Source organism: Pseudonaja textilis, chromosome 17 (genome assembly GCF_049901715.1).
Source record: "Pseudonaja textilis isolate UNSWEBS1 chromosome 17, rPseTex1.2, whole genome shotgun sequence".
Taxonomy (NCBI): domain Eukaryota; kingdom Metazoa; phylum Chordata; class Lepidosauria; order Squamata; family Elapidae; genus Pseudonaja; species Pseudonaja textilis.
Window position 1 is genome coordinate 877,171 of NC_142006.1, and position 27,830 is coordinate 905,000.

A 27,830-nucleotide genomic window follows, 5' to 3' on the forward strand; every position below is an offset into this window, starting at 1 on the left:
TCCATACCTTCCATCAGGAAGAACTTAATTGTTCTTCCAGCAGGGGTGGTATTCTACCGGATCGGCCTGGTTCTGATGAGCCAGTAGCAGCGAGGAGCAATGGAGACCAGACTTGTTCTCTCCGCTGCTCTGCTGTCGGGCCCACCCCGCCCGCCTGGGCTGCCTTACTCACCTTTATCTGCTGAATTGGAAGCGCAGCTGCTTTGCGCGGCACAGCAGGATTGTGCAGGCTTGCAGGAAGTGAGTTAGAACACCTCTGTGCCTGCGCAAAGTGCACATTTGGTGCACCTGTGCATGCAAAGTGTGTGCAGATGCGCAAAGCCCGCCCACCAAGCCACGCCCACTGAACCGGTGGCAAAAACATTTGAATCCCACCCCTGCACAAGAGGTGCCCCACAAGGCAGATCTCTGCCCACACCAGGAGAGAACGATGCCCCTTAGGGATCACAAGAAGAGCAAGCAACATTGCCTTCTCCTATCCTGCCTCGTATGACCTGAAGAATCACTTGAAGCCTAAGAGATATTCCCTTAAACTCTGCTGAGGATGTTATCTAGCCTGGTAATGAAACTCCGGGAAGCCAGCTGTTCTGGCCCAGCTCCCCAAATACGACAAACCCTCTGAAGGGAACTCAAAGATTCCTTTATTAGGAGTGCCATTAGGAGTTTCTCTCTCACTGCAGGCTAACAAGTTCACCTGGCCAGAAGATGAATACCTATTCATCTCTGCCCCCTGCCTTTTATCCCCAGAGCTGGGGTGGGGCTTCCCTAGCAGTGGTGGCTCTTCTGTCCCAAGGACCAGCCCACAGATTTCCACTGCTCTCCTCTCCTCTCCTCTCCTCTGCCTTCTGCGCAGCTGCGCATCAGGCACTGGACTCAGCTGTTCCTCCTCTTTCTCATCAGCTACCTCCAGACCTGGGGGCTGTTGACTCTCCATCTGAGGGCTGAGGGCTGGCCCAGGCTCCGCTCTCTCTCTCTCTCTCTCTCAGATTTCCTAGATGCTGATCCTGACTCCCACACCTCCTCCTCCTCCTCCTCCTCCTCCTCCTCCTCCTCCTCCTCCTCCTCCTCCTCCTCCTCCTCCTCCTCCTCCTCCTCCTCCTCCTCCTCCTCCTTTGATTCGGCTGTTGGAGGGTCTGGCGGCAGATAGGATACACCACCAGCCCACAAGGTTGGAGAATGAACCTTCACCCTCATATTCCTCCCTGTTGCTTTTAAGACCACTCCAGGCACCACGCACACTCACTCACACACACACACACCCTCCAGTCACAACCTTCCTTCACCCAGTTGGGCTTGGGCTGCAAAGAGACCAGACAATTCCCTTGAGCCAAGGACAGTCCCTAACCAGGCATGGATTTGGAGGGGGATGTTGACCCAAGACGAGCAGTCTCCTGTGAGATCAAGAGTCCAGTTAAAGCAAAGGAGAAACATATTCCTTGCCCAACTGGCAAGCCTTCTCTGCCAAACTCCTCTCATTCTATCTCTTAATTTTCAACCCAAATCCAACCACCTTTGCATCCACTGTCTTCTTTGGAGGATGGCTGTTCTGGTTTCTGAAAACATTATCGTACGTTGTTCACTGCACACATGTGCTTCCTCTTGATGGCCACAGGCAGGCGAGCCTCCTCACACCCAACCCGCAACCCTCTCACTTTTAGGCCCCCTTGAGATCACTGCAGGAGTTGCTCCGCGAAGGCCAGGTCAGTCTGGGCAAGAGCCGCCATTGGGCAGCTTCTCTCTGGTGCCCAGGAAGGCCAAACAGGGAGCGCTTCTACTCTCACCCCAATTTCTGCTCCCCCACAAAGGGTCTCTAGATACTACCTCTAGAACAGGGGTGGAAAACTTGATTTTATTGAGGGACTCATCAGGGTTTGTGTTTGACCTTGGGGGTGGGAAGTGGGCGTGACCAGGGTGGGCATGGCCAGCTCAAGGTCACTTGTCTTGGGGGCACCTGTGGTCGCCCAAGTGAAATTTGCCAGTGAAAATGAGGCTCCCAAGCTCCATGTTCGGCTGCGATGGCCTCCTGCAACTTTCTGGCAGGGCCAGCGTGGGCCAGTCCTTTTTTGCTGTTTCCGGAGAGGTCGCACGGGCCAGATCCGGGGCCTTGAGTTTGACACCCCTGCTCCAGAAGGGAGAGTGCAGAGAGTAGTTGACACAGCTGTGTTTGTGGGGCACACCAGCCAACCTGGATTTGTCTCTGGCCGAGAGGAATCCAAGCTGGGTGGATTAACTGGGCTGGGCAGCTGGTGCCACTCGGCCGCTTCCCCTTTGCCCAATTTCCAGATCAGGCTCCTCCATGTGACGGTCTCATCCTCTCTAGCAGAGATTCTGGAGTAGACAACCTGCCCGATCTCAGGGTCCAGGTGATAGTAACCCCTTTTGTGGTTGTGTTTGCGGTTAAGGGCGCTGACGGCATCCGGGGACTGAAAGGAACGAAGGGCGAGAAGGTGAGTGGGCCTCTGTTTGAATTCCCGCCTTTCCCCTCCCCCGGGTTCCCTGCCTCCCCTATTTGCCCCGTGAGGTTCAGGCTGTTTGCAGCTTCACGATAAGCAGGAATTCCACCGGATTTCTGGTCCTGCCTCCGTCTGGGGAGCTTCCATCCCTGCAAGAATCTTGCAACCCAGGCAGCCTCGTTGGCCCAGGACAGGCTCTGCTCGAAGGATGCTTCAACTTTGCCTCTTGGGGAATTCTAAACTTCATTTTGTAGATTGCCAAAACGCAGTTCCAGATTTATGGAAACAAAGTACCAAAAAAAAAGCATTCTCCATGGGAAAACGGCTTGCATACATTAGGAAAAAGACACATGTTTTTGGATATGCATATGCATAAAGATCTTCTTTAAAAAAATAAAGGTTCAAAGAGAAACAGGGCAAAATAAAATGAAATGTTCAAAGCTAAAGAACAAAGAGGTGGAAGCTGGCTTTCTGTGGCTTCTCATGCCTTTGTCACACCTTTGTGCCACAGGACTGAGAGGGTCACGGTGTTGCTCAGGGGTTGAAAAGTCTCCAATGCCTCATGTAGGGAGTTCCCCAGAAGAAAAGGCAACCCTCTCGACCCCTTAAAAATATGCAGAGGCCTGAGGGAAGCTCCTAACCCACAGAGTCCCCCCCTCATACCCCCAGGCCTCATCCCATGTTTGGTTACAAAATACTCCCCTTGATCTCCTTTGCACTGGGAGGCTGTGAACTCAGTTCTGTAAAGAGATGCCTTTGATTTGCACCTTCCGGGCTGCCCAGAAAATGGCCGGCAGCGGCATTCAGAGCTGCTCTTACAACCTGGCTGTAAGCAAATGTGGAGAGGCAGTCCTCTGTCCAGGCGATGTAAGGCCTTGCCTCTTTTCTCTCCTCAGGAAAGCAGGACTCTTGAAACAGGCATTACTTCAAAAGGAAAAACTTTTATTGAGGGAAAGCGATAGCAAAGAAAGCAAGGCAGGATCTGAAATCCCTCCGTAGAACCGTTTGGTTAAAACGTTGCAAACCCCTTTGTCCAGTCCATCCGCAGGTGCGAAGCTGTTGTGAGATAAGAAGCTGTTCTCGGGCCCCTTTGCTCCCCTGATCGGAGCCGAGACAAAACAGATGGACCCAGGCCAATTCCCCCCGACCCTCCCTTTCCCATCAAAATGACAAGGAAGCCGGAAACAGGAAAGGGGTCGTAAAAGTGCATGCAGGGACCCCTCCCCACTGGAATGGCAGAGTCCCTGTAGGGATCTATGGGAGCGGCTCCGAGCAGCATTCCACGCTTGCTCCGGCCTTCGGTCTGCTGCCCTGCCTTCTCCAGGCCTGCCACCCATCAGCCAAGGAGCCGACAAGTAGGACCAGACCGCAGCCTCCAGGGGATGTCGAAGGAGCAAAGGCCCAGTGTTGTTCTTGGGCTCCCTGCATCCACCTTCCGGTCCCCCTTCCAGGTCAGCTTTAGGCCTTGATGCCCCACCGATTGAAAGGCAACACTTAAAAAACCTTTCCTGACTGGAAGAGGTACTATTGCTGGCCCAGAGTCCTTTCTGAAAACTCTGGTGTGGAATGGGTCGACCGGAGGAACAATTTGTGGCTGGCCCTGGGACCTTCTCCGTGTTTTTTTCAGTCCGGCTGACAGGCTTGGTTGCTGATGGAAGAAGAGAAAGAGGCTTCTGAGGGGGTGGGAGGTTCTGAGGACCTTGAACTCCTCCGTGGACATTGAAGTCTTTTTCCCAAAAAAGGAGAACCGACTTGATGGTCCATCCCATTCAGTTCTTCTGCTCCACTGGAAATGACTTTCCCTCCTGCCTGTTGGGCGCTTGCCCAAATGTTACCTGTCACACCTCCGTGTGGCAAACCCTTTGAGAACTAGATGGGGAGTCCTTTTTATTTAGCAAAGGTAGGAACTTTCCAGAACCTTCTTAAGAAGGTAGGCTTTCTTCAGTGAAGAAAGGTAGAACAATGAGTCAAATAGCCCAGAAAAATAGGTTGCCCTATAAATCACAGAGTTTAAGAATGAAGAAAGGTAATCGGAGAGCATCTACACCCAGGATGGCAAACTATGGCACGCATGGCACAGGTGGCAAGCAGAGCCATTTGTGCGGGCACGCAAGCCCCAGGCAAATTTACCTCACTGTGCATGCGCGTGCCTCCCAGTTGAATTTGGGCCTGTTTGAGGCCTTTTTCGGTCTCCCAGAGTCTCAAGGGAAGCCTCTGAAGCCTTTGTAGGCCGAAAAATGGGCTAGTTTAGTCACTTCCTGTATTTCCGGAAATACCGGACGTGACGAAACTGGCCCATTTTTCGGCCTACAAAGGCTTCAGAGGCTTCCCTTGAGACTCTAGAAGGCCCAAAATCAGCTGGGAAGTGCAGTGCAGGTAATGGGGTGGCGGGGGTGGAATCGTGCGCGCATGCCTTCTGGGTGCTGGCCCGCGAGTGCATGTGCGCGAGTGCAATTTTTGGCACAAAAGCCCCCAAAGGTTAGCCACCACTGATCTATACAATCCATCTTCCCTTCAATTCCCTTCGAGGTTCGGATGTTGCATTATGTCATGTCCCCTGAATACAGTTGTACATCACCCCCTTCCTGGGGGACTTTATTTTTACACATATTTATTTTTATTTCTTACAACTGCAGCTCCTTTCCCATCAGCTATTTTGGCTGGTAATTATAAGATTGGAAGCCAGTCCATTGGGAAACCTGCACCCTCAGATATTCTCTGGGTCCAGAGAAGCCTCACCCATGAGATTGCCCGCCTTTCCTGACAATCACAAGGCCCTCTGGGCATGATTCCATCTGGACAGAGGCCCCTAAGTCAGAAGCCGGCTATTGCCCAAATTAAAGCACTTCTAGCAGTGACTGAACTTACTAAAACATTGGGAGGCCTCACTAAACGTTGGCAAGATTTGAGCTTTTTTTTTTTTTTGCATGAGATCTCATAGGATTATGGCAACTGCGATTTCCCAGAATTTTAGCGAAATCACAAAAGCCAGGATTTGCAAATGGGAGAACTGGAAGCCTGTGGGGAAGACAATTGTCTCTCCTTGGCTCTGAATGTTGACATGCTCACCTGGGAGCTCTGTTGTTGGAGTGGGGAAAACAGAGATCCTTCTGCCCCGCACAGCAAGGGCTGCCAGTCTGTGCCCTGTGAAGGAGGGTTGAAGATGGTGAGCGGGGTTGGTAGGCAGGAGCGTTGGGCACCCTAACGGGATCTCTCTGATCGTCATGCAGGGCGAAGATGGCTTCCCGGGATTCAAAGGCGACATGGGCATTAAAGGTGACAGGGTGAGTGCCGGGACTTCATCTCCATGGCCAGAAATGAAAACTTCGGTCAAGCGTTCTTTGATCCCAAAGCTCTCCGGTTGGTCCTCACGCTCAAGAAGTCCCGCTGGGCTTCTGAGTTGATAACGGTACCCCTTTCCCATTTTCCCAGAACTCTTCCAAAGTCTTCCTTATCGTCTTCATTTAATGACCCCACAATCCCTTGAGGGTCAGAGTCTGGGCAGCTGGATGGAGCTAGCAAGAGTGTTTTACTGGCCGGATGCCCTTCCTGTTGCCAATACAGTGTTTTGTTCAGGTATATTCCCGGTCCACCCAAAGAGAGAGAAATGCCTGTCTCTATCTAGGATCAAACTCACAGACTCCGGATTGTGAGGCAAGAGCCCCACCTCTAGGCCACCACACCACTCCTTTCCAAAGTCTTCCTTGTGTAGTGACCAAATTTATGCTTGGCACAGGATTTGGAAATGGGCAAGTCGGAAATGCAAGCAGCCCCCACTGCCTCTGACGTGTTCTTTCAGCTGCCTTACCTCCCATTCATTAATTGTGGGGTTGTTATATATCATTTTTTTTGGGGGGGAGGTGTGTCAATTAGTAACTTCTAATAAAAGAATCACTTCCATGTTCAATCGTGGCCACCCACTCCTGATATTGTAGCATGTTCCCTTTTTTTAACAAAAGTGGGCTGTTCTTGGCCTGGAACCGGGAAGAAGAGGATCCCTTAGCCAGCTCCATGCAACCTTTTTTTTAAAAGAAAAAGAAAAAAACAGAGACCTAATTATTGGTGGGTCCCATAAATCGACTGCTTGATTTGCTCACACCAGAACAGTTCCGTTCTGCGTGGAAAAAGGCACAACCCCACAATTAATGAACGGGAGGTAAGGCAGCTGAAAGAACATGTCAGAGGCATCAGGGGGGCTGCTTGCATTTCCGACTTGCCCATTTCCAAATCCACGGCAGAGAATCAGCAAATTTTCATTTCAGGGAAAAATGAGATTGTGCAGCTTTTCTGTAAAAACACATGTGCAATGCAAAACAACACCAGCACGTAAATTATTCAAGCGCCTTCTAAACAAAACCCGACGGTATGTCTTTTGGGCTGTTGACGAAGCTGATATTTCTCTCCCTCCCTCCCTCTCTCCTCCCCCTCTCCCTCTTTCCTCTCCTCCCTCCCTCCTCTTTTCTCTCTCCTCTCTTCTCTCTCTTCTCTCTCTCCTTTCTCCCTCCAGCTCCCCTTCTTCCTCTCTTCCTCGCCCCCTCCTTCCTCTCTCTCTCTCTCACTCTTTCCCTCTCTTCCTCTCTCCCGCTCCCTCCCTCTTTCCTCTCCTCCCTCCCTCCTCTTTCTCTCCTCTCTCTCTCTCTCTCCTTTCTCCCTCCCACTCCCCTTCTCCCTCTCTTCCTCACCCCCTCCTTCCTCTCTTTCTCTCACTCTTTCCCTCTCTTCCTCTCTCCCCTCCCTCCCTCTTTCCTCTCCTCCTTCCCTCCTCTTTTCTCTCTCCTCTCTCTCTCTCTCTCCTTTCTCCCTCCAGCTCCCCTTCTCCCTCTCTTCCTCGCCCCCTCCTTCCTCTCTTTCTCTTACTCTTTCCCTCTCTTCCTCTCTCCCGCTCCCTCCCTCTTTCCTCTCCTCCCTCCCTCCTCTTTTCTCTCTCCTCTCTTCTTTCTCTTCTGTCTTCTCTCTCTCCTTTCTCCCTCCCACCTCCCTCCCTCTCCCTCTCTTCCTCCTTCCTTCCTTTCCTTTCTCTCTCTCACTCTTTCCCTATCTCTCCCTCCCTCTGTCCTAGAAACGATGCTTTCGTCCTCCGTTTATACCTGGGCATTGTGTCTGGCGATGTGGCACAGTGCCTTGTATCTTGAGAAGCTTTTAAGGGGGGTCTTCGGCAATAGGTTGGCCTCTGGCAAAGGGCGGGGGCTGCTGTGGAAATTGGAGGAGCGCTGCCAAGCCCGGGCAAACAAGCCTTTGGGTTAAGAGGGTTTGAAAACCATCCTTCTCCCACCCTCCGTCCAATCTTTTACCTCCGGTCCCCAAACTCCTCTTGACTTACCAAGCTCAGGAGTGGGCAAAACGTATGGGATTCATTGAAGGCTTCAGGGAACTTCCGTTACTCTGAGGATTAGAAATCGAGGAATTGGGAGCAGGCGGTGGGGGGAGGAGGAAGACTGGGCAGGAAGACCAGGAGGGACAAGAGGCAACTCGGACCCCCAGGTGCAATGCAAAGCCGCCCGTTTTGTCCACCTGATCTTGGCCTGCTCTTCTTCACTAGAGGAGGACCTTTAAAAGTCTGAGTTTGCCTAGAAGTGGCTTCCTTCGAATCGCAGCAGGAGCCTGGAGAGTCTTCAGCTCTTCCCCAAAAAATGACTCTGGAGCAGACAAGGACCAATGAGGTCATCATTCAACTTGTCCGAAACTTAGCATGAATCTTTTCTCTAGATCCCAGAGAGCAAATCGTGGGCCGTTGCCTGGAAAATTTAGCTACTCTGAGGCTCTGTTCACATTGCATCGTCTCTGAGGTCGGCAAAACCTGGTAGCTTTGTGAGCACAGTACCCAGATTAAAATTACCTTTGATTGGGGTATTTTTTTTGGGGGGGGGGCGGTTCAGCCTGTTCTGCAAACCCGGCCTGTTGGATGAGTGCATGGCTCACGGTGTTGTGGTTTGCCGGCAGCTGGTGCAGACGGCAGCAGAATCAGACAGTGGGGAAGAATGGGGACCAGTCTGGGAGTCTGGAGAGGACTCGGACGAGGGTCCGGCATCCGATGCAGAGATGGGGCCAGGACCATCTGGGAGTGGGGTGCTGCCACCAGAGCTTTTGGAGTCTGGCAGCAAGTGAGGCAGAGGAACAGCGGGATCCTGTTCCCAGTGCGCGTGTGCACAGAGCTGCTAGAAGGCGAGACCAGCTGAAACAAAAGGGGTGACTCGGGAGTAAGGCTGGGAGGTGATTGCCCCTCCCCTAAGAGATAAAGGACAGGCAAAGATGACAAAACCTTTGCAGGAAGCAAAGTCGTTCATTCGGTTCAGACTCCTTCTTGGAGCTCTTTGTACTTCGGTTGGTTTTCTTTCTAGTTCACTTGAACACTTCTGTTATTGACAGCACTTCACAGGAAAGCAAGGTGGGTGCTTATCTCGAGGGACTGTTCTGAGATTCAGTACTGGCTGGGAATGAAAATAATTCCCAGCGTTGCAATAACACAAGACTTGTTTTTTAAACTAAGCGTGTGCGTAATTACGGTCTCGGAAGCCTTGGCCACAACACATGGCAAGTACAAAGCCAGAGGGCCCAGGAGCCAAGCTAGGCCGAGCCAGCCAGCCCTTTTCATCTCTCATCCTTTCTCATCCTTTGTGGTCCCCTCGGTGGATGCCATCTTCTCCGTTGATCCTGATGGTTGGTTATCGGTGTTTTTAATACCAATACAGGAAGGTTTGAAAAAAAAAAGAGGGGAGGCAGAAATAATAATCTTGTTTTTGATTTTTCCTAGGGTGAAATTGGCCCGCCTGGTCCACGGGGCGAGGATGGGCCGGAAGGCCCCAAAGGCCGTGGCGGCCCCAATGGAGAACCAGGCCCGATAGGTCCACCTGGAGAAAAGGTTGGTGTTCCTGACGCTCTCCATCCTTCCTCCACCTCAACGCCTCATCCAGCTTTCCCTTAGCTGTGGAATGTGGTCTCCTCTAGAGAAATCTTGCTCGGGTTTGGGTTACTGGCTCTGGATCCATCTGCAGGCTTGGCCCAGTGCAAGGATGATGCAAATGGAAGCTTGCTTGGTGACACCATCCCTCGTGGCTTTAAGGTGGAAACGTAATCCCAGATCCGGAAGGTCCCTCGGGATTTTAGGGATGAATTGATATTCCTTTCAGCCATTTCTGTTTGCTAAATCATGCCATTAACTTTAGAATAGAATAGAAATAGAAATAGGATAGGATAGGATAATAGAATAGTAGAATAGAGATAGGATAGAATAGAGATAGGATAGGGATAGGATAGGATAATAAAATAGAAGAGTAGTGCAGGATAGGATAGGATAATAGAATAGAAGAGTAGTGCAGGATAGGATAGGATAATAGAATAGAACAAGGGATAGAATAAGGGATAGAATTAGAATAGGATAGGATAGAATAGAATAGAATAAGGGATAGAATAGAATAAACAGAATAGGAATAGGAATAGAATAGAATAGAAATAGGATAGGGTAATAGAATAGTAGAATAGAGATAGGATAGAATAGAGATAGGAGAGGGATAGGATAGGATAATAAAACAGAAGGGTAGTGCAGGATAGGATAGGATAGGATAATAGAATAGAACAAGGGATAGAATAAGGGATAGAATAGAATAGAATAGAATAAGGGATAGAATAGAATAAACAGAATAGGAATAGGAATAGAATAATTAGAATAGAATAGAAAATAGAATAGAATAGAATAGAAAATAGAATAGAAAGAAATAGAATAGAATTCTTTATTGGCCAAGTGTGATTGGACACACAAGGAATTTATCGTTGGTGCAGGAACTCTCAGGGTACATAAAAACGATAAGTAATAAAGCGTAAACGTAGCGATGACTCTTCAGAAACAACGCCCTGCTCTTTCTCCCTCTTCCTTCTCTTCCATCCTCATCCTCACCCTCCCTCCTCTTCCTCCGTTTGTTTTCACAGGGGAAGCTTGGCATTCCTGGTCTGCCTGGATACCCTGGGAGACTCGGCCCCAAGGTAACGTTTGCCCTTTTCGTAAACAGATTTTCCATTTCAGTCTGCGAGTTAGAACCCCGTGAGTCGCCGGTCGAGTTTACCGAGACTCTGTGCCACCCGCCGGGAGGAATGGGAAGGCGTTGGGTGCTTTTGCCGTGGGAAGTGGGCCAGGGAGGCCAAGATTCGGGAGCAAGGCAGATTGGTCTGTGCTCCAGGAGAGGCGGCGTCCCTGTCCATCGTTATTCTGGGAGGCTCCCGGTCTCTCTGCCTCTCCGAGAAGGAAGCGGCGATTGTTTCTTAGTGAGCAGCAACTTCTGATCTGCAATTTGAATTTTTTGAGGAGGGGGGGGAATTGCACTCCGAGTTACTGTTAGTCATTTAAAAGAACTAAAAAGATTTTCGTCTCCTTTGCTGAGCACAAAAGAGGTTTTGCTCCAAGGACAGTCAGCTAGACCCCAGTTTGTGGAAACCTTAAACCCCACTGGTGGGTAAAAGGCCCCATCATCCGCCTAGGGACTGACCCTGCAACCCCTGACCCCCAGCCCTTGTTCAGCAGCATGGGCATTGGTCTGTGCCCAGGCACATGGGCAGCGTTCTTGCGTTCCTTTGCCGGTTTCTCAGCTGCTCTCACCATTCCCTCTGGGTTAGCCTGTCAAAAAGGGACGGCCCAGAACTGACAGCCAATAATCTCCCCCCGTCAACTCATAAAAACATATTGTAGACACGTTTTATAGTTGTCAACAGAAAGAAAGCTGGGGGGAGCGTTTCAAAGAGCAGGCGGCAGTGTGGAATCGAAAGGACATTCCATTCATATTTTCTTCAGAGACTGATTAGATGACTGAAGCTTCTGCTGCGCAAAAATCCAATTGGAGAGCATGATTGATGACTCTTGACTATGGGCGTGTTTCATTGGATGATACACCCAGAGGGGGTGGGGGAAAAGCAGGATCAAGGGTGACAGTGAATTACGTATCTCTAGAGTTGGCCACGCCCAGGCAAATGCTGGCATGTTAACTTCTAATAAATCCTTTTTAGTTTTGGGAGTGTGGCTCGAGGCTCATGATTTAATTGGAGTAACTGCCGGAATCCTGACACCCCCTCCCCGCCAATCCCCCCCAAGGTAGTCCTGCAATCAGTGCAAAGGAGGCCACGTTAGGCATGGCGCTCCAGTCCAATGGTGGGCTGCTGCCAGTTCAGACCAGCTCACCTGTACAGGTAGTTCTGACCACTGGCTGGGCCCGCCCCTGTGCTATCCCATCCTATATATCTGGCTTGCTCGCCTCACCCCTGCAGCCCAGCTGATTTTTGCACCTTGCCTGCCCTATTCACCATAGTTGCCGCCCGCAGGAAATCCCTGTGTTTTAAGATGCAACTGTGGCTCCCAAATTAGAGAAACCGCAGACCGTGTTCTTTGGCACTGCCAGTACTACAGTAGTTTATGAGCTGTGATGGCGCAGTGGTCAGAATGCAGTCCTGCAGGCCACTTCTGCTGACTGCTGGCTGCAGTTCAGCAGTTGAACTCCAGGCTTCCAGCTGGGCTCTCTCCCTTCCGTGGGAACAGGACCCAGATTGTTAAAGAGCCGATTTGAGGCAGGAAGGTATATATAGGCGGGCTGTGCTATTTTCCTGGGCTCAGTTTGCCACACTGTATATGAGGGAGGCAGGAAGGAGGTCAGAACTCATTTCCAGACACAACACCAATCTTTCTCACGGGAACCAAGGTCATCCCCGCCTAAGAAGCCCGCCAACTGACTTTATTGGACAATGTGACTGGTGACACTTAAGGAGGGGGACATATGCTATTTTGATTATAATTATTATTAATTAATTATATTTTTAGAGTAGGTTTTGCACTTAGGTGAGCCGATATGATGTACCCAATAACGAAGTCCTTTAAGGAAGAATCCATCCTTGGAGTTCTGATTTGCTTGGGCTCATTAATCGGAACTTTGACCGGAATTTAATGTTGCTCCATTTATGGGATGTACTTTTATTACTCAATGACTGAATTCATGTTTCTGTCCACCTGTCTGTCTGTCTGGCAGCTGGGTGGGAGAGGCAGGGTAAGTGTTTTCCCCAGAGCCCTTCAGCCCCCTACCAGGCCCTGAGGGCTTCGGAGGGGTTGCCTTTCCCGTAGCTTCTGTGCTCTTTTTAAGGAAGGAGGGAAATGTTTTCCCAAATACGTGGCATAGATGGGCAAGAGGTGGCATTGGACTCTGAGGTGGGTCATCGAGCATCGTGCAACCTCTCTTAGATACCAGGCTAAACGTGCCCATTTTAAAGCTTCCCTTTGGAGATGCTTCACTCAAGCCAGAATCTCTGAGTTCACCCATGTAGAAAAATTGAGGAAGGCGTCATCTCAGTAAGAAGATGTGCTGGTGTGAAGCAGGTTCACCAGCCAGAGGCTTCAGGGGATGAAAGAGCGAAGCAACCACCCTGGGCAGTCCTGACCTTCTCCGGACAGAGGCCTTTGCTGCCCGTATCATCCCTCCCTGCCCTGGACTTCCATTGCCTGGCGCGGGGGAGCCCTCCCTTGGTACCCAACCATCCTGGTGCCAAAGTTATAGCAAGGCGAACCCTTCTGCCTCACTGATTCTCCATACATGGCTGTTAGGCCGTTCATTGTGGGAAATTGCTAGCAAGGCAGATCTATAATGTAAGGGCCCCGTTTGCATGATGAGCTGCTTCATGGGAGCGAGTGTCGTGAGCCTCGGTGGCCCAGTGGTTAGAGTGCAGCACTGCAAGCTACTCCTACTGCAGTTTGGCAGATCGAATCCCACCAGGCTCCAGGTTGACTGAGCCTTCCATCCTTCTGAGGTGGGTAAAATGGGGAGCCAGATTGTTGGGGGCAAGAGGCTGGCTCTGATATGTTTTGAGAGGGCTGGAAAGCACTATAAAGTGGTATATTAGTCTAAGGGCTATTGCTATTTTCTCTTCCTAAGTAGAAGAGAGGAAGAACTCCATTGACTAAGGTGTCAGGATTCCAGCAGTTACCTTGATTAAATCATGAGTCTCGAGACAAACTTCCAAAACTCGAAAAGGATTTATTGGGAGTTAACATGTCCGGCACTGCCTGGGTGTAGCCAACTCTGAGACACATCATTCATTGTCACCCTTGACCCTGGTTTTCCCCCATTCCCTGGGTGTAACATAATTCATATTCTCCAATGAGACACATCCATAGCCCAGAGTCATCAATCATGTTCTCCAGTTAGATATTTGTGTGGCATAAACTTCAGTCACCTAGTTTACTATCTTTGAAAAACTATTTATGGAATGCACTTTCAATTTCCAAGCTGCCACACTGCTCTTTCAAACCCCTTCTCCCCGCCCCCCTTTCTGTTGGCAACGCTTAAAGAAATATTTTAGGAATTAACACAAGGCTCATCTCAGGGTCCCTCTGACACAGAGAGAGACAAAGTCACCCAGCCCAAAGCCCCTAATGGCCACCGACTCCTGCTCACTCCCAACCTTCCGCAGAAGGACCTGGCTATCATCTTCATTTCTTCTCCAATCCAAGCCTGGCTGCACAAACCATCCCCAAAGGCTCCGTGACGGGGTCGGCCATCCACAGCCCCGCCATCTCTACCGCCACTTGCCTGTAAGGGAGGGTGGACAATTTGGCCTGCAGACTCCAGGGGATGGACATCGAGGTATTCCTTCCTTCCTTCACTAGCTAAGGATGGCGGTGGTTTAATCTGGGAGGTCCAGCTATGGACCACCCACCCTAAAGGGCTAGCCACGGTGCCGGGGCACTGAGCTCTCCAGCTGTCCTGTTGCTGGCGCTGTCATGTCCTCTCCAGCTGCGTCTCCATCGCGCCTTTCTCCTCTGCTTCCTTTTCCTCTAGGGTTCCATTGGATTTCCGGGGTTCGTGGGAGCCAACGGAGAGAAAGGAGGAAGGGTAAGAGCGGGGTTTTGTCTGGGGGCTTCTGGGAGATCTCTTCCACGGACCGTTGCTCTCTCTGGGGTGCACATTTTTCTGCGATGATTATTTCTGCCACTGAAGACCAGGCTACGGAGAAGTTTGGGCGCGGCGTAGATTTGCCCCCACGGAACAAAATCGAACAAGAAGCAAACCCCACGAAGCAACACAACGCTTCTTTGACTAAAACACCTCTTTCTCCTGGCTAATATTTCAAAAGGGAAAAAGGGGACATAACTCAGTCGCAGCTGCTTCAGAGAGCAGCACCAGGGCAGAGGTGGGAGACAAATATTTTTGCTACCAGTTTGGTGGGCGTGGTCGTGTGACTGGGTGGGCGTGGCTTTTGCGCAGCTGCACTCCCCCTGTGCTCCATTTTTTGGGGGCCTCCTAGGCCTCAGGGAAGCTTCCTGGGGGAGGGGATCCCAGCACAGCTGATCATCAGAACAGCTGATCGTCGGGAGGAAGAAAAATAAAGAAACACCGTAAGGAGGGACCGGGCGGGGCGGGCGGGGGAGAATGCAGTCAGCGATGTCACGCCTGCACGATAAGGAGGGACCGGGCGGGGCGGGGAGGAGCCGGCCAGGGGCACGATTTGCTGTGGCTCCAAACTGCGCAGAATCATAACAGCTGGTTCTATGGAATCGGTCCGAACTGGTAGAATTGCACTCCTGCACAAGGGTCCGCAGAGGGTCTCCGAAGCTTTATGGCAGAGGCCATCCCACCTGCAGTTCCCACCCACCCCCACCCATAAAGTAGACCCAGATTCCGCTCCAGAATCTCAGTATCCGCTCCCTTTTTTCCTTCCTCTTGAACTCCTGCAATAAAAATAACTTATCTTGGTGCGTCAGAATGAATCCATGTCAGAATCTGCCGGAGGGGCACAGAATGGAGGGATATCGGACCCAATTTGCAATACCAAATAGGTTTGTTCCAGAATATTAACAACTTTGAAAGGAAAAAGGAAGAAGAAAGTAAGAACGCGTTCAGAATAAGGTCATGTTTCATCAGTGCCCTTGGGGCAGGCAGAGCGGAGGGTGTAAGAATGATAACAAGGCGCAACCCAACTGGCCACTTCTGGCGGCTTCGGGGGGGGATTTTGTGTCCCCGGTCCTTTAAGCATGACTTTAAGCATATTTCTGGCCATTAGAGAAGATCAATCAGAATCAGAATCGAGTGGAGCGGTGGCCTACAAGTGCAGCTCCCAATCAGGAGGCTGTGAGTTCGAGCTTAGGTAGAGGCAGATATTTCTCTCTCTGGGCACAATGAGAATATATCTGCTGTGAATTCCTCGTTGGTGGCAGGAAGGGCATCCGGCCAGTAAGCTCTATTCAGTTGCCCCAACTCCACGAGAGATTACAGGGTCATTACAATGCCAGAAAACAACAGAATCAGAATAATAAGAGTTGAATTCCAGAATGGTGGCTGTCCAGTCGCTTCGTGTAAAGCCTCCAGTTATGAAGAGAGCCACAACTTCTGGAGGGGAGCCATGCTTATCAACCAAGATCAAAGGCTCCTGCAAGCGGCTTTCACAATGAACTGCAGAGCAAATCCAAGTTCTGACAGTGAATATTCGGTTAGGGGCAGAGCCGGAAGAGCCACATCAAAGCTCCTTTTGTTCATCTCATTTAAATACAGATTGCTTCTCACGGGCCTGCTCGGCAGGGCTGCTGGAGACGGAAATCGTTTTTCAGCGTGTTAATGTTTTGCTGCCTCGATTCCATTGACAGAGCTTGAGAAGAGAAGGAACAAGGCCGTGTTTTCCTTCTTTCGTCCCCCATATATATATATATATATATATATATTTTCCCCTGCTGCATAGTTTTGATTTCTTGAGCATGAGCAATGCGGGTTCCCTCCCAATGGCTGTGAAGGAGAATAGGGGGAGGGGGAGGATATTGGGGGATGGGCTGCAGCCAAGCCAACATGAAGGGATCGGTCTGACGGAGGGGTTAGGTAGGATCCTGGCTGTGGGGCAGGCCAAAGATTCAGGAGGAAGGGGTCCCACCTGGTCGGCCACGTCAGAGTGACAGAGCCACTGAATAAAATGCCAGAAAAATGGAATGAGGTTTAGAGTTGGCTTGGACTGGTACTGTGATGGTGAACCTGTGGCACGCAGAGCCACCTCTCCGAGCACGCCAGCCGTTGCCCATTGCTCTTAGTTTAATTTAGTTTACTTGATTGTCACTGCACCTCATACAACGAAATTAAATGCCATCTTCAGTGTACATTATGACTACGAAAATAAAACACACACCCTTCACATTCTATACAATTGAATGGAAAACCCCTGATATTGCATTAATATTACACTATACAGCAGAATTCAACAGAGCTCCTGCCCTGGGAGAGAAGCTGTTTTTTCAGCCTATTTGTGCTTGTTTTTATTATTATCCTGTACCGTCTGCCAGATGGTAATAGTTCAAAAAAAGGGTGCCGAGGAGGAGATGGATCTTTAAGGATGTTTTGAACTTTCTTAAGGCAGCAGGAGCTCTAAAGCTCTTCCAAAGAGGGGAGAGGGCAATCCATGATCCTCTGGGCAATGAAGTTCACCCTCTGGAGCGCTGTCCTATCTGCCACTGTGCAATTGGCAAACCCTACACAGGTGCAGCAAGTTAAGATACTCTCTATGGTGCAGCGGTAGAAGGTCACCAGCAGATTCTCATTCAGTTGTTGTTTTCTGAGAAGTCTCAGGTAGCGTAATCTCTGCTGGGTCCTCTTCTGGCCAGCTGGTCTTCGTGCATGCACGAGTGCCAGAAACCAGAAGAGCAGGTTGTCAGCACACATGTGCACGTCGGGAAGCTGAGCTTCCGGTTTCCAGCATGCACGTGCTGCCAGCCAGCTGTTCTTTGCATGCACAGGTGCACCAGAAACCGGAAGACCAGGTGGCACATTCACACACACCCCTGGGGATCTGCTCTTCTGGTTTCCGGTGCTGCCCCTCGGCCTGCGCATGCTGCCGCTTCGGCACATGGTGCCGAAAAGGTTCACCAACATTGGTCTAGTACCTCAACTTACAGCAGTTCGTTTAGTGACCATTCAAAGTTAACAACAGCACTGAAAAAATGTGACTTACGACCATGTGTCCTACAGTTGCAACCTTAGCAGCTTCCCATGATCAGAGGTTTGGCCACCAGTTCGTATTTATGACCTTTCCTGGGTCCCAAGAGCACTCGATTCCCTTTTGACAAGCAGCATCAGTGGTGGAAGCCAGATTCACTTAACAAGAACAAGAAAAGTCACAAAATCGGACAAAGCTCATTGAACAAATGTCTCACTTAGCAACAGGGATGTTTGGCTCCATAAATCGAGGTCATAAATCGAGGAGCTACCTATAGTTAAGGCACTGGATTAGCTCAGTTCTAGTCCTGTCTTAGGCAGTTTCCCAGCCCCCTTTTCTCTCTGTTCGCAGGGCACCTCTGGCAAACCAGGACCAAGAGGACAACGGGGGCCCACGGTAAGAACTATTTCATCTTCCTCCTCCTCCTCCTCCTCCTCCTCCTCCTCCTCCTTGAAGCCCCAGGCAGTCTGAATCATGTCGATGGCTGCAGTCGGGGGCAAGGGGTGACAGGCCCAAAGATGCATAAGTCACTTTTTAAAGAGGACCTGCCCACTTCAAATTCCTGACTCTTCACAGAATGCAGAGATGGCACATGTAGCTACGAAGTGAGTTCCATACCCTTCCCAGAGTTGGCAGTTGTACAACCTCAAGGAATTAGGAGAAGGCATATTGGGGTTGACATGAGCAGAAAATTGCCTACAAAAATAGAATAGAAGAATAACAGCGTTGTGGGGGGTCATCTAGTCCACCCCCCGCCCAAGCAGGAGACCCTACCCCATTTCTGACCAATGGCAGTCCAGCCTCTTCTTGAAAGCTTTAGCCCAGATTTAACAGATTAACAAGAGTTGGACGGGACCTTGGAGGTCATCTACTCCACCCCCCACCCACCCCCGCGCAAGCAGGAGACTCTACACACCATTTCTGACAGGTGGCAGCCCAGTCTCTTCTTCCAGGGATGAAGCTCCCACAACTTCTGAAGGCAACTCCTGTTCCATGGGTAGATGAGTTACGCTTTCCCCATCTTGATATGCATGAAAATGTATTCAAACTTAGGCACAGATTTCCGTGCTAAGCCGAATGTCTCCTGAGACAGAGAGAGACCAGAGGAACGTCAAGTTAGGAAGGAAAGAGCTGTCGAAGGCATCCCATTTCCTCCTCCTTCCACCCTGATGTCTCCTTCTCCTTGTCTCTTTGTCTCCAGGGCCCCCGAGGAGAACGCGGCCAGCGAGGCATCACAGGGAAGCCAGGTCCAAAGGTACCGAAAACCCTTCCTCAGCCCTCTCTTCCCGGGGCCAGTTCGGTGCTGGGCCCAGTCCTGAACCTCCCTTTGCGTGCAGAAGGAGATTGAGGGAGGCTGACTCAGCTCGGAGGACGTGACTGTAGGGGCTTCAGCAAATCTTGAGCAACCTGTTCTCTGCCTGGTTGTTGGGTGGACATGGCCATGGTGGTGTGGCCTAGTTGGCCTCCTGCACCACAGTGGAGGGGGCCATTTTTGCCCTCCCCATGCTCCGGAGGTTTCCCTCGAGCCTCCGGGAGGGCGAAAATGGGCTCCACAGGCTCCGGAGCCTCCGGGAGACCCATTTTTTGCTGAGCCTCTGCACTTCCATGGGATCCAAAACGGGCCACCTGGGGACTCCTGGGAGGGAGGGGAGGGAGGGGAGGGAGGGATGGGGCCAGCCAGTCGTTGCAATTACTGGTTCAGCGAACCAGATGTAAAATGAACATCCGGTTCAGCTGAACCAGTGCAAACTGGGAGCAGTTCACCACTGTGTAGTTTCCCCACCCCACCCCCGCCAGTTGCCAGTCACTTTGGCTTGGCTTGTAAGGATTTGTAAGTATTGTCAGTATAAGAATCACTTGGAGACCCGCAGAAGAGAAGAGAAAGAACTGGGAGAAACTACAAAATACAAAGACCTTTGAGTAGAACGACTGGGGCAAATACTAATACTACTACTATTGATATTAGTAGTAACATGTGCATGCAATTGGGTGCAATCCCCAAACATCAGGAGCGCCACTGGAATGCCATGGACATTGACAAAAGCACCATCAGTCAATTGCAAAAGGCAGCGTTGCTCAGTCGAGGTTACATCCTCCAACAATACTTTTAATGTCATCCAGGAATACTTGCCTATCCCAGGACCTTTGGAAGGATAATTGGATAAAAGGCCAACTCCGGTCTAAACATTTGGCTGACTGTGCAACCGACCATAACTTATTAAATGTGTATGTTGCCCGACACACAGTGACTCCCATACCCATCAGGGTGTCATGTTTATGTAATTACCGGGTCTTGGCAGAGACGTTAATCATAGTATATAGAATAACAAAATTGGAAGGGATCTTAGAGGTCATCTAGTACAGCCCCCTTCTCAAGCGGGAGAACCTATACTATTTCAGACAAGTGACTGTCCAGTCTCTTCTTAAAAACCTCCAGTGATGGAGTGCCCATGATTTCTGGTGGCAAGCAGTTCCACTGGATGATTGTCCTCACTGTTAGATAGATGATGGATGGATGGATGGATGGATAGATAGATAGATGATAGATGGATGGATAGATAGATGGATGGATGGATGGATGGATGGATAGATGACAGATGGATGGATGGATGGATGGATAGATAGAAGATGGATGGATGGATGGATGGATGGATGGATGGATAGATAGACAGATAGATGATAGATGGATAGATGGATGGATGGATAGATAGATGGATGGATGGATGGATGGATAGATGGATAAAATGATAGATAGATAGATAGATGATGGATGGATGGATGGATAGATAGATAGATGATAGATGGATGGATGGATGGATGATGGATGGATAGATAGATGATAGATGGATGGATGGATGGATAGATAGATAGAGAGACAGATAGATGATAGATGGATGGATAGATAGATGATTGATGGATGGATAGATGATTGATGGATGGATAGATAGATGATAGATAGAAAGATGATAGATGGATGGAAGGATGGATGCATGGATAGATAGATGGATGGATGGATAGATAGATAGATGATAGATGGATGGATGTATAGATAGATAGATGATGGATGGATGGATAGATAGATAGACAGACAGACAGACAGACAGACAGACAGACATAGTCGGATAGATGGATGGATAGATGGATGGATGGATAGGTAGATAGATAGGTAGATAAATAGACAGACAGATAGACACACAGTTGATGGATGGATAGATGGATAGATAGACGGATGGACGGACAGACAGACAGACAGACAGACAGATAGTTCTGCAGAATCCCAGGGCTTCATGGGAATTGGATGAAATTCCCCGACTGGGGAAAAGTTTGCTCCTTCACAGCTGGGCCATCCTAGGAACCAAGTCCAGATGCAGTACAAGAGAAGGGCTTGTCAAGCTCATGACAGCTCATCATCCTGACAGGGCCTGAGAGGCAGCAGCAAGGCTTCTGAGGGCATTTTTGGGTCCTGCGGCCTGAAAAAGTTTAAAAACCCCTCACCTGATGCCACACAGGAGCTTAGAGTGCAAGACGACAACTGTCCGAGCGATGGACAGCTCTGGAGTTGCAGAAGCCAGATGAAGAGCCAAAGCCATTACCCTCCGATGCACGCGATCTTGACCCCCAAATCATGCCAGCGCCAGTGTTTTGTTCAAGGGGGTTGCAGGTTACGCTCCCTTTCGCCTGCTCCTGGGTGAACATTTTTCTGACAAGGGGTGCCTCAACTCCAGACCTCTGTTGGGAGGGGCCAGGCTGAGTACCAAAGAAGCTGGACCTTTCACAGACATTGCAGTCAACCTCCGTACCTGGTGAAATTTTGGCCCCCGATATGAGGGCCAAGGAATAAATCTGTCCCAAATGATTCTAAGCACCTGCTAGTCTCACCCTTTTTAGCGCCAGGCATGACCTGAAGGTAATGGCTTATTGATACTCAACTCATAATTTATTATTTTAATTCTCTCTCTCTCTCTTTTTGCCTTCCAAGGGCAATTCTGGTGGGGACGGACCTCCAGGGCCTCCAGGTGAAAGGGTAAGGTCAAGCCAGCCGTAACTGGCACAACAGCTGTGCCACAATTTATGCTTCCGATAGACAGATGGGGCTGGGCTTCTTGATTGGCATCAATCCTGCCAAGGCAGAAGAATTAATCTGGCTAGATCCTCCGTGCAGGATGAGCAACGCTAACCCTCATGTCTCTTCCTTCCTAAGGGACCTTCAGGGCCTCAAGGACCAACAGGATTTCCTGGACCCAAAGGCCCCCCGGTAAGTTCAGCCAAGAGCCGGCCCAGGAGATAGACTTACGTCTGCCTACCCAGGTCTAAAACTGACCGTGAGAAAACTCGGTGCAGAATTTGGTCTGCTGCATGTGAGGACATCATTACGCTGAATACTTTCGGTTTTATTTATTTATTTGTTTCCTTGTTTGTCAAACATTCACAAGATAACAAGTGTAGGTATGAACGTGAACAGGAACGAAGGAAGTAAGTACAGATAAATGGGGACAGTAGGACAGAGACGGTAGGCACGCTGGTGCGCTTATGGACTCCCCCTTTTAGGAATGGGGTGAGGAGGTCCATGGTAGACAGTTTGAGGTTGAAGTGGTGAGGGGTTGAGGCTGTAACCACGGAGTTGGGTAGAGCATTCCAAGCGTTGATCGCTTTGTTCGGATTTGGCTGAAGTCGCATTTTCTGCAATCGAGTTTGGAGCAGTTTACCTTGAGTTTGTAATCGGTTGTTTGCCTGTGTACTGTTGTGGTTGAAGCTGAAGAAATCATTGTCAGGCAAGACGTCGTAGCAGACAATTTTGTGTACTACGCTTAGATCGGACTGCAGGTGGTGCGGTTCCAGATTGTCCAGGCCCACAAATTCAAGCCTGGAGGCATAGGGAATACTATTGTGAGTAAAGGAGTGGAGTTATCTTCTCGAGAAATACCTCTGAAATACCTGTTCAATCATGTTAACGTCCGATGTACAGTGTGGGTTCCAGGCGGACGAGCTGTATTCGAGAATTGGTCTGGCAAAGGTTTTGTATGCCGTAGTTAGCAATTCAACGTTAACCGGAGAAGAAGCTTCACCAAATAAGGTTAACAACTCCTAATGCCTCTTTGGCAATGTTTTTTGAACATTGTTTGAAACCAAGTTTCAATGAAGATCCTGTTTCCTTCTCTAGGGTCCACCAGGAAAAGACGGATTGCCAGGCCATCCTGGGCAGAGAGGTGAAACGGTTAGTCCTTCGATGTTTTCATCATTTCAGTTTATCTACGAAGAGCATTCTCTCTCTCCCCCACCACTCTCTCTCTTGCCTAACCTCCAAATTATGAACAATCTAGAGAGAAAAAGTAATAGATGCAGAAATTTCTTCCCAAGCAATATTTTAGCTCCATATTCATTTAATATGTTCCTTGTCCCCAGAAACATTCAGAAAAGTGCAGATTTCAGAGGGTAGCATGCTTCAAATTGTGCATTGATTCAGGAGGTGCTAAATTCATCCTGAAATGTGACCCCCAAGGTCCCAGGGCCCTGGTCAGATTATTCCAGATTATTCTCTTTTTTTAGAAAAGAGAAAGCTGCTCTCCCACCCTCCAACACTAAGGCGGTTTTTAAAAGTTTCCAGAAATCGTTAAGAGTTGGGGAACCAGCACAAGAACGTTGCCGGATCCTGGAGGCTTCCTATATCCCCAAATATCCCAGCCCCCTTCTCCAAGTGTCTGATGTAGCTCACCCAGCATCTTGGAGAGAAAGGCCCAGACCACTCAGGTGGGGCTATTGAACCTCTTGGCTTCCCCGCACCCAGAGCAGGCAGAGCGCATCACTTCAACCTGTGTGGGAGGAGGCTCCTATTGTTAGGCTCCCAAGTAATAAATCCATAGCAAGCAAGACTCCGAAGCATGTAGATTCCTCAAAGAATAGTTTTTCAATTTGGAATTATCATATTGGCACGCATCTGGTGGAAACCGACTCTGAAGTCTCCAGCAGTTTTCACCAAATTAAAAACAAAAGTTTTCCCACTTTCTCAAAAACAGTCAAGTCCCATGGTCCAATCACAGAATGGGCTGGCAGCCGGGTGACATCACTCCGCCTTCTTCTGACCAGGTGTGAGAATGACCTTGGTTCCCAAGAGAAAGTATATTGCTTTGGCTATAGGTTCCCCCCACCATCTCAGTTCCCCCCTCCCTATCCCTCAGCTTCAGTGTGGCAAATGGCTTGAGTCAGGTCAGTTTCAGGGTTGACACCTATCTTAAGGGCTTCCTTATTCTCCTGGGATTCACAGCACAGGGGACGGCACAGAAGTGTCAACTCATAAAATATTTCTATGGTCCTTTTAGAGTTGCCAACGGAAAGGGAGGAGGGAGCCGTGCGGCAGCTTGGAGGGCGAAAATAAATTCCATAAATACTTTTCCAAAGATAGCAACTAGGTGTCTTGAAGTTTCTGCCGTGCAAAATTCTAACTGGAGAGCCTGACTCTGGGCTATGGAGGTGTCCCATTGGAGAATATGAACGACGATACACCTAGGGGATGGAGGGGAAAACCAGGGTCAAGGGTGACAGTGAATGATGTGTCTCAGAGTCAGCTACACCCATCCAGTGCCGGACATGTTAACTCCCAATAAATCCTTTTGAAGTTTTGGAAGTTTGGCTCGAGACTCATGATTTAAATGGGGGTAACTGCCGGAATCCTGACAGCCAGCTTGCCTGGACTATGGCATCCAGGAACCTTCAGGAAGGAAGACTAGGTCAAATTGGGTGGAAAAGCACTTGAGGTTATTTTACCCTTAAACCCCTTAGACCCCTGTAGGCTCTGCTTCCTCATTATGTCCCCTTCCAAATATTGGATTAGTTGGATTTTTGCATATTGGAGCGGGGAGAGGGTTTGCTCCAAGAGACTATAAGCCAGGGGTCTTCCAACTTGACAGCTTGAAGACTTGTGGACTTCAACTCCCAGAATTCCTCCTCCAGTCATGTTAGCTCAGGAACTCTGGGAGTTGAAGTCCACCAGTCTTAAACTTGCCAAGCCATTTCTATAAGCCATTTCTCCTTGAAGCTGTAGAAAGCCCAGCAAAACCATTTTCAAAAAAAATCCGGTGGAATTGGTTGCCTTTAGGGGACCAGGGGTGTCCATCGCCTCTCTCCAGAATGTCAGCTGCAACCTCTCACTCCTCCGGGACAGGATTAGTGGGCCAGAGGTTGTCCAGGTAGATGGGCAGCTACACACGTAATAAACAAGGTCCCTGTTCTCTCCAGACAACCTTCACCCCTTCTAAGGACTGCCTTCCTTTGCTTTCAACATTTCCGCTTTAAGCCTTTGGTAACCTCTTGGCTGGCTTTTGAATGTCCAGATTCTATCTCTATCCTGGTTTCGTTTCCTTCCTTCCTTCCTTCCTTCCTTCCTTCCTTCCTTCCTTCCTTCCTTCCTTCCTTCCTTCCTTCCTTCCTTCCTTCCTTCCTTCCTTCCTTCCTTCCTTCCTTCCTTCCTTCCTTCCTTCCTTCCTTCCTCTTGGCAATATTCGCTCATCCAAAGGTGGTAAGTGAGCTTATGAAAAGAGATCCTGTCCTTATTTGTTTCTATACATGGTCTGCTGCTGTTTTGCCCTTTAATTGATCCTTTCTTCTTTTTCCAGGGCTTCCAAGGGAAGACAGGTCCACCTGGACCCCCAGGTGTTGTTGGTCCACAGGTGAGCCATTCCCCAGATTCTCTGGCCCAAATTCCTTTCTCCCCCCCTTTCCCCTGTTGTCTCTCCAATTACTTTCTAATTTCCAGAAACTCTGCCAGGTTAATGACAGTTTAAATTCTGTATCGCAGGGTAAATAACATGTTTATGTCTGCTTTCTGTGTTATAAAAGTCTACCAACTGCTAATTATGTTTGGAAATGCTAAAAGATAATTAGTGTGCATTACCAAGGTTTCCTAAGTGAGAAGCTTCACGCTCTGGCTTACGGTTCAGGATGCAAGACCTGAGGCTTCTAGGGTGGCCACCGCAGACTTGAGGTCAGTGGAAGAAAGACAAGTGGGAGGTGTCTCCGCTTACTCTCTCATTTCTGGTGTTATGGTGCTGTAAGGAAGCTTACAGGATTTTGAGCAACAGTACAGAACAGTAGAAACTCAATAAAAGCCACCGTACTAAAAAAAAAAAGGAACATTAAAAAGGACCATTGAAGCTGGCCTGCATGACTGGTAGGCTGGCACGCATAGACGCGCGTGTCCAGCTCAACTGCACGTGTCCAGCTGGGTCGCCAAGGTGCAAAGGTTGGGGATTGCTGATCTAATAGATGGTGCATGATAGATTACAAACCAACATTAGGTAGACCGAATTGGTAGATCAACCAGGGAAGTCAAGACAAAGTTGACACAGTCAAGAGGAAGGTGCTGTCTGGATCCCTGACTCCTGGTTGGGCAGGATTTTCAGCTGTGTACAGGGAGGTTCGGAGAAGCAACAGGAGAAGATTTGCTTTCATTACTCATTAAATTAGCTGCTTGCACTTGGGGCGGCCACTTTGGATGGTCTTAAGCAAGGTCTGGAGAGGCTGTGGAAGCCCTGGGCGCTTTGGGGCTGTGTAACTACCTCCCCAGTCACCAGCAGACCAGTGACAACACTGGTAGGTGGGAAGCAACAGGGGAGAGGTCTCCTAGTATCCAGTACAGCTTGCAAACTTTCCCCGGTGCTTTCAGCTGGCCGTTACTGAACAATGGGTAATGGCAAGGTGAGCCACAGGCCCACCTTGCAGGAAAATACTTCTTCTGGGCCGAGGCCTACAACTGGGCCTTGGCTCCAAAGAGGAAGGCACAGCATAGCCCTTGCAAGAACATAGGCAGGGTTGGGAGATCCACTTGGCAGAGCCTCACCACTGGGCAGAGAGCGCAAGGAGGTCTGTTCACACAACCTGCTAAGCCAAGCTCAAAACAGGTTGGGGCTCAGTGTATTGTCAGTCCTGAGTTATTCAGTCTTTGGTTGGGGCTGTGAACCAGACTTCCACGTTGATGGAGAAGGTGGCTTATTTTAGATATCCCATAACATGCACTGTGAACTCACTTTTCTTACTCTGTGGATTAGGCAATTGAGTATCTATTGAGCTTCTCCGTCCTCCAGGTCATGGATGTCCCAAAGGTGCCTTTTTTTTCAGGAGGCAACTGGACTTCCTGGTTTTTTCTTTTGAAGACATTTCGCTTCTCATTCAAGAAGCTTCTTCAGCTCTGACTGGATGGTGGGGAAGGGAAGGATTTATATTCCTTGCAGACAAAGCTGGTCATTTGCATCCTTTGAGAGGGTCGTTGAGGCCACCTGGAGGTTTGTCTGTGTCCTCGGGGTCACCTGAGTGGTGCAAATGGTTCCTGTAGTCTGCAATTTTTGTTTCCTCTGGAAATCCCTTCCTCCTCCCACCCCATTCCAAGGGGGTCCATCCCAAATTGTATAGCTAAAAGTCTGTAGAGGTTCTCCGTCGTCCAGGTCCTGGTTGTCCCACAGGTGCTTTCCTCAAGAGGGAACTGGACTCCCTGGTTTTTCTTTGAAGACGTCTCGCTTCTCATTCAAGAAGCTTCTTCAGCTCTGACTTTCCCTCCCCCACCACCCACTCAGAGCTGAAGAAGCTTCTTGGATGAGAAGCGAGATGTCTTCAAAGAAAAACCAGGGAGTCCAGTTTCCTCTTGAGAAAAGCACTTTTGGGACAGGCAATTGAGCAGACAAGACGATTCAAGGTGTGGAAAGGTGCTAGTCTCTTACTGAGAGAATTGTGCTTGATTGCGGGGAGAACAAACTGGCTGTTTTGCGCATCAATCTGAGGTGGGCGGTGTGGCTTGCCTCTGTCCGATTACAGGTTTGTGCGTCCCTCCTGGGCTTTCCCGCCTGCTTGCCACCAACTCCCACCCCCTGAAATGCCCCCAGATTCCCGCTTTTGGTGGAATTAGGTATCCGGATGCCCATCCTGAAGGCGTCTCTCCGTTTCTTGCAGGGCCCTACAGGAGAAACAGGCCCAATGGGTGAACGTGGCCATCCGGGGCCTCCTGGCCCCCCTGGGGAACAGGGACTCCCCGGCTTGGCTGGAAAAGAAGGAACAAAGGTATGAGCTCCATCAGACCCAGAAGGCATCCAGGGTGGAAGAAGGACTTCGGTTTAGAAAGTTAAAAGTTATACGTCCGGAAGGATTTAAGAGCCAAGTGTGGGTGAGGCTTGCTCTTTCGTGGGGAGGAAAGCGAAGAACAAGGATTCCTGAATATCGGTTGGTTTGCTCTTAAGGGTGGGGCGGTGGCCTCACCGTCAGGAGGCTTTCGATCCTAGGTAGAGGCAGGTATTTCTCTCTGGGCACAATGAAAAATATATATCTGCCGAATAAAACTCTGCAATGGCAACAGGAAGGGCATCTGGCCAGTAAACACTCAGCTCCATTCGGTTGCCCAGACTCCACCCCTCAAGGGATTATGGGGTCATTAAAATAAGATGATGGTGGTGGGTTTGT

At 49.7% G+C, this 27,830-nt stretch overlaps 1 protein-coding gene across 2 annotated transcripts in view; it reads left to right on the forward strand.

Moving 5' to 3' along the window:
- Positions 1–27,830, forward strand: part of COL5A1 (collagen type V alpha 1 chain) — a 250,402-nt gene that overhangs the window by 169,735 nt on the left and 52,837 nt on the right. For both annotated transcript variants that reach the window (XM_026719149.2, XM_087914298.1), the window contains exons 28-39: positions 2,403–2,447; positions 5,684–5,737; positions 9,205–9,312; positions 10,377–10,430; positions 14,258–14,311; positions 17,742–17,786; positions 18,592–18,645; positions 21,370–21,414; positions 21,592–21,645; positions 22,552–22,605; positions 25,001–25,054; positions 27,327–27,434. In XM_026719149.2, coding sequence (XP_026574934.1) covers positions 2,403–2,447; positions 5,684–5,737; positions 9,205–9,312; positions 10,377–10,430; positions 14,258–14,311; positions 17,742–17,786; positions 18,592–18,645; positions 21,370–21,414; positions 21,592–21,645; positions 22,552–22,605; positions 25,001–25,054; positions 27,327–27,434 — 729 coding nt within the window. The remainder of the gene's footprint in view (positions 1–2,402; positions 2,448–5,683; positions 5,738–9,204; positions 9,313–10,376; positions 10,431–14,257; positions 14,312–17,741; positions 17,787–18,591; positions 18,646–21,369; positions 21,415–21,591; positions 21,646–22,551; positions 22,606–25,000; positions 25,055–27,326; positions 27,435–27,830) is intronic.